This window comes from Diabrotica undecimpunctata, chromosome 7 (assembly GCF_040954645.1).
Source record: "Diabrotica undecimpunctata isolate CICGRU chromosome 7, icDiaUnde3, whole genome shotgun sequence".
NCBI classification, from domain to species: domain Eukaryota; kingdom Metazoa; phylum Arthropoda; class Insecta; order Coleoptera; family Chrysomelidae; genus Diabrotica; species Diabrotica undecimpunctata.
In genome coordinates this window covers 4331366-4344266 of record NC_092809.1, presented here as the reverse complement: position 1 = coordinate 4344266, position 12901 = coordinate 4331366, and the positions used below count along the sequence as shown (strand labels likewise).

General features: G+C 34.8%; 1 protein-coding gene across 3 annotated transcripts in view; it reads right to left on the bottom strand.

Moving 5' to 3' along the window:
* Window positions 1-12901, bottom strand: part of LOC140444919 (kelch-like protein 17) — a 103061-nt gene that overhangs the window by 39602 nt on the left and 50558 nt on the right. For 2 of the 3 annotated variants that reach the window (XM_072536617.1, XM_072536618.1), the window contains exon 2: window positions 6267-6469. In XM_072536617.1, the coding sequence (XP_072392718.1) occupies window positions 6267-6458 (192 nt within the window). In that variant the 5' untranslated portion in view covers window positions 6459-6469. The remainder of the gene's footprint in view (window positions 1-6266; window positions 6470-12901) is intronic. The other variant, XM_072536619.1, reaches the window with a different exon arrangement.

Genomic DNA, 12901 nt, shown 5'->3' with positions numbered 1-12901 from the left:
CAACCAATGTAAAGAGTATATAAACATATACCTTCCTTGATCCGAGCGTCGATGGAAATTGGGACTATTCCCTTGAAATCAAATGTAGGGTAAAGAAAGCAAGATCTGCATTTTATAAAAATTGCTAAGCTGTTCACATGACATGATTTATCAATACCCATAAAAATCAGGTTACTATAATATTATATCTTTTCTATACTGTTGTACGGAGTTGAGTCGTGGACTCTCAAATCTTTTCAGAGCCGTAGTTTATAAAATACCCATTTGCCATGATGGTCGCGAACATCTGAAATGGATGGGCACTACACGAAGAAGAAGATTCATTGAGGAAAAACTATCTGGTGAGCTTCTTTAACTTTAGCTAATAACAACTTCTTTGGAAAATAAACTTGGTACCGCTTGTAACATGATTTTGCAAGATCTCATTGACTTTTAACAAGATGGAGCATTACTTTTTCTTAGTTAGACAGTGGCCAATAATAGAAAGATAATAGAAACGCTAGATATTAGGAAGCTTTCCAACAATAATATTAAACAACAGATGCAGGAGAATTTAAATACCGAAATATCAAAAATCCTTAAAAATAACAATGAACCGCTGGAAAAGTGGAGTGAAATTAAAGAAGAGATTAGGACTTCAAGCACTAAGTTTTTACTACCTGATAAGAGAAAAAAGAAAGACTGGATGACTGCAGAAATCCTTGACATGATGGAAGAGAGACGGATATATAAAACTAAAGATACTGCCAAATACCGTGAAACCCATAGACGAATTAGAGCTGAGATAAGAAAAACTAAAGAGAAATGCGAAGAAATCGAACAGTGCGAAAAGGTATACGACTATCACAATATGCATAAGAAGATAAAGGAACTCACAACAAAGAAAAACTACAATATTTTATCGAAAGGGCTATGCGATGATAATGGAAATCTACAACTAGACACCGACAAAATAGTTAGAATCTGGGAAACTTATTTGGAACAACTGTTTAATGATGACCGTCCTAGTGGGTATACACTGAGCAATGATGATACTGGCCCTTCTATTCTAAAATCAGAAGTGGAGAATGCTATAAAGGGTCTTAAAAATAACAAAAGACCAGGCAACGATATCGTATACGGGGAAGTATTGAAAATGCTGTGCGAAACAAACAGTCAATTTCTAGACTCACTCGTCAGACTCTTTAACAATATTTATAACAGCGGGGAGTTTCCTGAAGACTGGCTAGAGTCAACTTTTGTTGCCATACCGAAAAAACCAAAAGCAAAGTCTTGTGATCAACATCGGATGATAAGTCTAATTAACCACATTTCGAAGGCATACACCAAGGTTATTTACAACAGAATAAGCAAAAAATGCGAGGATAACATTGGAGATTCGCAGTTTGGGTTTCGGAATTCTCTTGGGACAAGAGAAGCACTTTTTAGTCTACAGGTACTCATCCAGCGCTGCAGAGATATGAACAAAGACGTGTACATATGCTTTATAGACTACGCAAAAGCTTTCGATAACGTAAAGCACGAAAAGATAATTGCAGTTCTCCATAAGATCGGAGTCGACTACAGAGACATTCGAACAATAGCGAGTCTCTATTGGGGCCAAACAGCTAAAGTGAAAGTAGGATCTACATTGACCAATAAAATTGAGATCAAGAAAGGGGTACGACAGGGCTGTATCTTGTCTCCTATTCTCTTTAATATATACTCAGAAGAAGTATTTATGACAGCGCTGGAGGAAAGCACAAAAGGCATAAAGATAAATGGAGAAATAATTAATAACATAAGGTATGCTGATGACACTGTGATTCTAGCAAGTAGCATGGAGGAACTGAGTTACCTAATGAGTAAGATACAAAAAACAAGTGCACAATACGGACTCAGACTAAATATCACAAAAACCAAGTGGATGTTAGTAAGCAAAACCCAACAACCACCACAGCAACTGATATTAGACAATGAAAGAATTGAACACGTGGACTCGTACATCTACTTGGGAACAACAGTTAACTCAAATTGGGATCAAGCGAAGGAAATACGTATAAGAGTAGAAAAGGCAAGAGCATCGTTCACTAGCATGAAGCAAATTTTCACCTCTAAAAGCCTCACCCTACCTCTCAAAATTCGACTTCTGAAATGTTATGTATTCCCGGTTTTGTTATATGGAATGGAGGCGTGGACAATGACCGCAACATTGATGAAAAAAGTAGAGGCCTTCGAAATGTGGGCTTACCGACGTATATTACGTATATCCTGGACTGAGCACGTGACCAACGAAGAGGTACTACGCCGGATAGGTAAAGAGAGAGAGGTAGGAATAAGTATAAAGAAAAGAAAGTTGGAATACTTGGGTCACGCTATGAGACATAATAAATATAGAGTACTACAACTGATCGTTCAAGGGAAAATAGACAGCAGAAGGGGTCCAGGGAGGAGAAGACACTCGTGGCTCCAAAACTTGCGGCAATGGTTCGGATTGTCATCTGCTGAACTATTCAGATCTGCCGTAAACAAAGTCAGAATAGCCATGTTGATTGCCAACATTCGAAACGGACAAGGCACATGAAGAAGAAGAAGGCCAATAATAGATTTTCTGGCAGTTGAGCTCGCAGAGGAAGGAGTAATAGAATGGCCACCATAATGACCCGAGCTAGCATCTGTAGATTTCATGCTATGGGGATATCTAAAGTGAGTTGTCTATAAAACACAACCTCGAGATTTGGAAGATTTTAAAGGGAAGAATAACAGCTGTGTTTTGTTGTATGTAGTGTTGCATATTTCTATAATGACAGGTAGATTGTTAGTGATCTAATAATAGTACTTTTGCTATTTATGGTATGTTTACAGTTGTTTTTTACTAATAATAAGAATAATATACCATAATTCTCCTGGAAGAAAGATTCTTGACCTACTGAAAAGTTCTGCGAATTTTTCTACAGCATTTGCAGGTAAGCTAACTTTTTTGCTCATTATTTTTAAATTATTAAAAAATAAAACCTCACAAAGTTAATGTAGTGATTTGATACCAACCTTAGACTAGCAATATTATTAAATATTCTACATCCAATATTATAAGCCTAAATCAAATAATACACCACGAAATGATGTTTTAAATAAAGAGCATACTATTTAAGATGCCATGAGTTTTGATGAAGAAGATGGGTCTGATATAGACAAAATGATGAACTACTCGTGGTGGAAATGAAATCGGATCTGCAGTACTGAAATGGGCAGATACTGTCATTCCTGGCAGTGAGATAGAATAAAGCATATTATGGTCGGTATTATGTGTTTCTTTTGGATACTCAATAAGTATCATCACTCAGCAGTTTATTCTCTACTTGTATGAGCCTCGGTAGAATATTAGTTCGATTTTTAACAATATCTTCAGGTTTTGTTGTTTCATTACAAGAAAATCTTGTATATATATATATATATATATATATATATATATATATATATATATATATATATATATATATATATATATATACGTGTGTTCCAAATCCAAATTCTAAATGAACGTATTTGTACCAATTTGGATTAAATAGAATCTACTGCCTAATTAACGTCCATCTTACGTATCGCTTAGTTTTCGCTATTTCTAAAAATAGATCACACTGTTTAAAGATCTTTAGCTTAACCGATTACTTATTATTTAATAATAACATTATCTTCATTATCTCAACGCTGTAGTTTTCAGTAAAGTGACATCATTTCTGCCTCCGCTATAATAATGGACTAGTTAATTTTTCTCATTATGTTATTGTTTGACTAGTTATCAGTGCATAAAGGTCAAAGACTCGGTAATGTATTTATATTGATAATTGTAACAAATAAAGTCAATTCGAATGAGATAATTTCTCATAAAGGTATTATAGTGATATATACATAAAAGTAGTTGTATCATATAAAATGATCAAGAGTCGGAAGTGTTTATAAATATTACCTATTTTTAGAAACTTTACATTCATTATTTAATTCTTTCATTAGTTTGGCAGAATAACATTCTAGCATGTTGGGTATATAACATAGTTCATTGAAAAGTTACATTAAGATTACATTTTTGAGAGGACGCAATTTTATATTTTTTAAAGTGTGGGGGTAATTAGTATACCTAAGCTTAAGCTAAGTTTTTAGGGTCGCCACCCTTTTCCCCGGGGTACAATCTTGGAAAAAGGGGGCAAAGGGTTTTGGCACTCTATCCCGTAAATTAGCAACCCTACAAAAAATTTTATGAAACGTTATTTGTTGCAAATTAAATCACACTAATTACACAAATACAGCCAACCACTGAGAATTTTCCTTTTAAATTATTTCATATAGTCGGTTCGCTATATTTACGCGGCTTTCAGATTAAAAATTTTATTGTAAGTACCCAGTTTTAATTACCTGCTCTTTGGGGAAATATCAACTGGTCAAATGAAATGAAAAATAATCCATAACTTTTTTTAATTAAATAATAATGGAAAATCTTTTATATAATTGACAGTATAATAAGGAGAATTACTTCATTAATGGAGTCTAATGTGGCTAATATAAACCTAATAATAATTTTATAATACACTTCACACAGAAAATATGGTCTATGTATATTTGTTAAATGGAGAGAATTTCTAATGAAAAATAAAAAAATTTAACTTGCCAACAAAAATGAAAATCAGTCATTATCATCAAAAATATCATAATCGTCATCATCATCACTGTCATCACCATTAATTGTTATTATGATTGGACTCATTTCGTTTATTTTATTTTCACGAGTCCACCAATCTTCTATTAGTTTCTCGCACTTGAATATACAGTTGCACCACAATTCTGGAGTTACAATTGAAAGTGCCTTTCGCCAAGTTTCCCGAACTGCGTCGTCGCTATAACCGTTAGGCCCAATATGGTTGTCATAATATTGTTTTCCTATTCCCCATATATATTCGATGGGATTAAACTGGCAATGATACGGTGGCAGACGTAAAACTTGATGACCGTAACTTTCAATAATCTGATCCACAACAAAGGTTTTTGGTTTTGCGTGGATATTTGCCAAGCGTAATAATTCTGATTTTAAAATATGTTGTGTAAATGGTATATGTTCCTTTGTCAACCATTCTTTAATTTTATTAACAGTTCAAGAATTCGTTGGACTTTTGTTTAATACTTCAGAATGGTAAGGTGCATTGTCTAAAATAATTACGCTGGGCTCACTTAAACCTGGGAGAAGTTTTTCATGTAACCATTATACAAACATTTCTGTGTTCATATTATCGTGATAGTCACTTGATTTTGATTTAGATGAAAATATTAAATCAGCACCTTCTATAAAACCAGATTTCCTTCCTGTATGTAAAATTAGGTGTCGCTTCCCTTCTCCATCAGTATGTTTGATAGACTTTACGTTATCATCTTGCCATATTCTCTTAATTTAGAATATTTTCTTAGAAAGTTAATTTTTTTATGCACAACAGAACTTCTTTCACAAAGGGCTTTTCTGTTATCCTCCTTTTGAAATTTGAAACCCAAATTATGTATCACTTGCCATAGACTTGTTCTGCCAATTTCGTCAAATTTTCTATCTTTTAATTCCGAGAGAATTGTATTTAAGGTCACATGTTCCTTGTTTGCTCGATAAATGGTATCACGAATTTCAAATTTTTTTCCATCTGGAATATCTTTCGTTTTCAATGATAGGCGAGTTTTTCGGTGATCTTCTTTCGGCCGTTCATTATTGCGATTTTGTAATACTCCTCTTAGTTTGGTTTCACTAATTCCTAGAGCATCACATACGCATTGTTGAACAGACATTACCGATTTTAAAGGACCGCCAGTTTCTTTTTCTTCCATAAAATACTTATGTACACTACAAATTAGACTATTTGCATCTAACACACGTCTAGTCATTTTTAAATATTTTCACCAAACATACAATGTCAACACTGGCAAAGAATCAATTCAACTGCAATATTGTAACAAATTTATACCTACCCTAATGTTATTTTAATGTATTTTAAAATATGACCATTAATGCAGTTTTTACCTAATTTTCTGGGAAGTCGTTTACTGCAACTGGTTATCAATGAGTCATTAGCATAATTTTGTTAATCCGAAACCCGCGTAAATATAGCAAACCGACTATAGCTTAAACAAGGGTTTTGATTAAGAAACGTTGAGTTTTTTTAAATAAAATAGCATTAAATGGCTAATGTATCTATTAGAACAAAGATTCTACAGCTAAAATATCTAAACAGTAACCAATTTTATACAAAAATACTTACTTGCCCATGTTGTCTCATTCTATGTATATTCGTTAGTGCTTGAACACTATGTCCGGTAGTTTTGAGGCAGTACCCTTTCTGGGTAAATAGAGGCGAGTCGCATAGCTCGTTTGTTGGTGTTTGTGTAGAGGCTTCGAAAACTATACTACTCGATGATTGAGGACCTTCTTCTAGTGGATCAGGATCCATCATATTCCCTAAAACTAAAATAGGAGATCACTGTTAATGAAAAATGTTTATAGTTACTGTTTGCTTAAATACATATAGTAAGCTAATGATTTATTATTGTTATAGTGCTAACGCAGGCCTCTTAGGCCCATAGCTGATAATTCTCTTCCATTCGCTTCAAACTTTATTCTTCGCTTTAGATGTTTTAAATGTATTTTTCTTTCAGGTTCTTTATTTAAGTGAAATAACTATACGATTTAACCACATATATAAATCTGGTGAGATACCTACAGAATGGCTGCTATCGACCTTTGTTACCGCTACCAAAAACCAAGAACCCCAAACACTGTAATGACTATAGATTAATTAGCTTAATGTCACACTTTCACATTTAACATTTTTAAAGATTATACTTGCATAATTCCCCAAAAATGGTTAGTGTCAACTTTTATAAATCTTCCAAAAAAACCCAATGCGAGAAAGTGCGAAGACTATAGAATTATAAGCCTTATGAGCCATTTACTTAAAACATTTCTAAAGGTCATTCACAAAAGAATATACAGTCTGTCCCAAACCCTTCTTTCAGTGTGTCACTAATTTTGACGTCATATAGGATTTTAAGAATGTCGAGAATTATTGCATGACATTTTACCATTTTAGTTAAATTTGACAGTTGCGGATCGTAATCTGTCTTTTTTCTTTTTCTAATTGAAAATAATTTAATAATTTTAATATTAATCTTTGTTCTTTCTCGATATATCTCGGCATATTTAAAATATTTTTATTATACAATAAATAAATACAAAATTAAATTTTCACTGTAAAATGTCTGAAAATACTAACCCGGAATGACAATTATCATTTTATCAGTTGACATTCTTAAACTACTGTCACGATCGAAACAATCTGCATCAAATTATATTTATGCGCATCATTGATTGGATATCTATTTAGCGTATTCTAAACTCCAACCAATTATACATCCGTAAGTAGAATTAGCTTACGATAAATAATTTTTTAAGTTCTATGTATAATAATCACAGACTCACTTTTTTCTGTCACTTCTAGCTTAATGTGTTAGAGAGAATTCGATCAACTATGACGCACTGAAAGAAGGGTTTGGGACGAACTATATACAAAATGTGAGGAACAACTAACAAGAACACAATTCGGATTTCGTGATGCTCTGGGAACACGGGAGGCCCTTTTTGCTGTACGGGTGCTATTTCAGAGATGCAGGGATGTGCATTGTGACATATACGTATGCTTTATAGATTACCAGAAGGCATTTTACAGAGTAAAACATGACAAATTAATGACTCTAATGCAAGAAATTGGAATTGACAACAAAGATCTTAGAATTATCAGAAACATTTACTACAATCAAACGGCCAAAATCAAAATAGACGACCAGTTAACTGATAAAATTGCAATAGAACGTGGAGTACGACAGGGCTGTATTTTGTCTCCATTGTTGTTCAATATTTATTCTGAATGGGTATTTAAGGAAGCTTTAGACGGTTGTGCGAAAGGAATACTAATAAACGGTGAATGGTTGAATAACATTAGATATGCAGATGACACTATAGTTTTTGCCGATAATCTGAATGACTTACAGATATTAACAAATCGCATAAAAGAAGTCAGCAACAGATACAGACTAGCTCTTAACATAAAGAAAACCAAATTTATGGCAATTAGTAAAAAACCAATACTAAACGCTCAACTTACAATCAACCAACAGAATATCGAAAGAGTCGAGCAATATACATATCTAGGCACCAATTTAAATAGCCAATGGAACCACTCAACAGAAACTAAACAGCGAATAATAAAAGCAAAAGCAGCATTGTTAGAATGAGAACCATTTTCAACAGTCGAGACATATCATTAAAAACAAAATGCCGTCTATTGAACTGCTACATATTCACAGTTCTGCTCTACGGAATGGAAGCGTGGACACTGACTGTTGCATCTATGAATCGGCTCGAAGCTTTCGAAATGTGGTGTTATAGGCGCATCTTACGTATATCCTGGGTTGACAGAGTTACTAATGTGGAGGTCCTGCGTAGAATGGGGAAAGAATGTGAAATTCTCATGATCGTCAAAACTAAAAAGTTGGAATATCTAGGACACGTAATGAGAAATCAAGAACGTTACGGCCTTCTCCAGCTGATTCTCCAGGGGAAGGTAAATGGTAAGAGAGGACCGGGAAGAAGACGCATTTCCTGGCTTCAAAATTTAAAAAGTGGTATAACACGACTACCACTGAACTGTTCCGCGCTGCAATAAACAAAGTAAAGATAGCCGTGATGATCGCTAACATCCGGAACGGATAGGCACTTTAAGAAGAAGAAGAAGATACTTGCAAGAATATTCAGAAAGTGCGAAGCGGATATGAGTAATAGACAGTTTGCCTTTCGTAACGGTTTCGGAACAGTGGAAGCCCTGTATAGTTTCACAACTCTTGCCCAAAAATGTCGAGAACAACAAAAATATATTTTCGTTACGTTTATAGTCTATGAGAAAGCTTTCGACAAAGTTAAATATAACATTCTCATGACATGTCTAAAGAGAAAAGGACTCGACAAAAATGACATTAACATAGTGAGAAATTTCTATTGGAACCAACAGGCTGTGGTAACATTAGATGGAAATAGCACGAATGCGCAACAGATAAGCAGAGGAGTGAGACAGGGCTGTGTACTTTTACCATTACTATTTAGTATATATTCTGAAGAGTTATTTACGCAAGAACTTGAAAACTGTACAGAAGGAATCAAGATAAATGGTAAAAATATAAGTAACATCCGTTATATTGACGATACAGTCATGATCGCTGAACTGCAGACGTTACTAAACACAATTTGTGATACTGGGGAACAGTTTGGTTTAACAATAAACATAAAGAAAACAAAAACCATGGTTAAGGGGGGCAAAGTCATTACAAGGATCCAGACAAAAAATGAATATATTGAGAAAGTAGAAAAAATGAAATAGAAGTCTGGATTACGGAAGATTTGAAATCGAAATCAGAAATTCGCTCAAGAATGGAGCGATCAAGAACAGCCTTTTTGAAGATGAGGATTTTTCTGAGTAACCAAAGACTCAATCTGCAAATCCGATATCGGATGGTTAAATGTTACATCCCCCCTATTTTTCTTTATAAGGTCAAAGCCTGGACTGTTAATGTTGACTTAATGAGAAAACTGGAAGCTTTTAAGATGTGGCTTTTTAGGAGAGTTTTGAGGATAACATGGACCGATCATATTACATAGAATGGGAAGAAACAGAGAACTTTTGACCAATATTAAAAGACGAAAGACAGCATATTTGGAGGGTAAAATCGGAAAAAGGGGTCCTGGTAGACGACAAATATCCTGGCTGAAAAACATTCGCGACTGGACCGGGTTAAACACACAGACGCTCTTAAGAAAAGCAGAAGATAGAGACGAATTTGCAATGGTTATAGCCAACCTTCATTAGTGAAGACGGCACTAGAAGAAGAAGGTCATCCTACTATTCTTTTTATTTTTTTTTAACTCCATTTGTCTCAATTTCTTTGGTACCGGTCACCAGGGTTTGTTCCCTCAGGGGTACGTCGCTGAAATAGCATTTTCTTCTAAATATTATATTTGGCAACAATGTTAGACGTGCCTGCGTAATTCTAAAGAGCTGCTGCAACCTTATAGAACTTTCAGTTCGAGTAAAAATACATTAAGAGTTTACTAAAAGTAAAAGTAGTAGTAACTTTTACCATTCGGAGTATGATTGTTATATCTTTTAACCTATTGGTAAGTTGAAGATGGAAATTATATTATTTTAAATCATAAACTATTTATTATACTAGACAATTATTAGAAGTGTTTATTTATTTACACTGAAGCTTAAAAATTGGAAACAATTTCAAAAATACGACTAGGTTAGTCGTCGAAATATTTACGGCAACATGCCTCGAAAAAATGTTGCCACATATGAAATGTTCGGTGACCTAAAAACTGTCTACTCAGCAGTGGTATCCGTTAACAGAATTTTTACTGTTATTAAAAAATGAACCAAAGGAAATAATAAACTTCTAAATTATATTCTCCTATAACAGAACAGCAATAATTTACTCGTAAGGGGAACATAGCAAACACATGACATACCTTTTTTCTGATGTAATTTAAGAAAAATGGGAAAATACAAAGACCGAAACGAGGAAGTTGGGAGTTCTGAAACCCGAAACCCGAAACCAGTTGGTGAAATCCATCAGGAATAAACAAGTGTCCCCATATACGCCTGTTTCCACAACGAGCATCCTTCAGGACATTAGTAGTTATTACATTGACCTAAAAAACGAAAGTGGGTTTCAGGCGGCTAATTCTTCCCACGGGATATCAGACAAGACGTGAAGATCGTTACAGGATAAGATAGTTTTAATTTCGCAGGGACACTTTGGGTATATGGATGTTTCAAAATATTATTTTTTATATATTTTTTGATTAAATTCTGATTTAATTTTTATTGAACGATTGTTTCATAAAAATAAGAAGACTATACGGAGTTTTTCAAAAAAAGCAACACCATCTCTTAGATAGATATAAAACTGAAAAATAATTAGGATTTTTTAAGTAAAAAATTTTTGTAACGTCATCCGTTTTTAAGATAAAAGGCGATAAAAGTTGAAAAAAAATTTTACAAATTTTTTACGATTTTGCCGAAACTACCGAAACATTGTATTTTTTTAAGGGTAGAACAATTATTAATCAAAATTCGAATTAAACTCAAACATTATACAATTTTACACAAAAAAGGTACTCTGGAGTCCGTCTCTGATATTTTGTCATTAAGGACCAATAATTTTGGTTATTCCATTAATGACAATGGCAATGTTCCTTTGATCTTCGTTCACTTCTTCAAAACATTTTAGTAGACACCTAAAAAATGTATTTTACAAACTCAAAAATATATTTTTATATTTTTATTGTCTGACTTGCACTGAGATCCTATTTGCTTTGCTTACGTGGCTATATTTTTGTAGCTAATAATATACAAGGTGGTCCAGAATTATGTACATTAATTTCTAGAGCTCATAGTACGTCCAAAAATAAGGGTACTTCTTTATGTACACTTTTTTATAAAACTGAATAATAAGGGAGATACAACCCTTTAAAGGGGTGAATTGAAATTCTTATTTTTTCAAATATCTTCCAAACGGTTTTGAATACGGAGTTCATATTTTGGGAGTGATTATAAGACATTATGATAATTAATTTCATATCACCACCTACCACATCCTATATTAATACAGGGTAGTTTTGGAGGGTAAGTGGGGGTTATTGCGTCACATGTTTTTTAATTTTTACATATTTTAAAAAAATATTTTAAAAATTGTTTCCTTAGACTTTTCTACGCAAAAATGGAGCTCTTGTAATATTTTGATAGATATCACCGTTTTCGATTTACTTAAACTCGAAGGTATACATGCATTTTATTGTAATCGTTACATTTCTTAATATTCATCAAGTATGGAATTGACAGTTGTGTTAGCAACAACACTTTAATCTCAAGTAGTCTATGAATTGTCAGTGACGTTTAATAACAATTAAATTATTTTATCTACACTTTTATTGTACTCGACAGTGAAATTTGTTTAACACGTCTCTTTTGCTATATTTTTAAATTTGTTTGCCCGCAATATGGCACACTATTCAAATTCTGAGATGACAGACATACTTTTAGTATTAGGGGAATGTTCGGGAAATGCTGCTGCAGTAGATAGATAGAGTTCCTTCTGGAGCGGAAGTGACGTCACACGTCGATCGTCAAGCGTACGTATCCTCATGGGTCAAGGCCACGCCCCCCTCGTGACGTAGGAACGAGTCTAGGGTCTCGAGGCCACGCCCCTCGACCAATGGTGACGTAGGAACGTACCTCGTGTCTCTAGACCACGCCCCTCGGCCAATGGTGGCGTAGGAACGTCCCCCCATGTCTTGCTGACCAATGGTGGACGTCCTCGTGACGTCGGAACGTGTCGTCGACCAATGGCAGCATAGCAGCGTCAGTGGTGGGAATAGCAACACCCCCAGCGACCAATGACAGCTCAGAATTTGAATAAACATCATAGAAATGGCGGTATAGCGATGAGGGACCAATGGTGACATAGTAACGCCCTCCTCGTGACGTCGGAACGTGTCGTCGACCAATGACAGCATAGCAGCGTCAGTGGTGGGAATATCAGGCCAATGGTGGCATAGTAACGCCCTCCTCGTGACGTCGGAACGTGTCGTCGGCCAATGACAGCATAGCAGCGTCAGTGGTGGGAATAGCAGGCCAATGGTGGCATAGGAACGTCCCCCAATGTCTTGCTGACCAATGGAGGACGTCCTCGTGACGTCGGAACGTGTCGTCGACCAATGACAGCATAGCAGCGTCAGTGGTGGGAATAGCAGGCCAATGGTGGCATAGGAACGTCCCCCAATGTC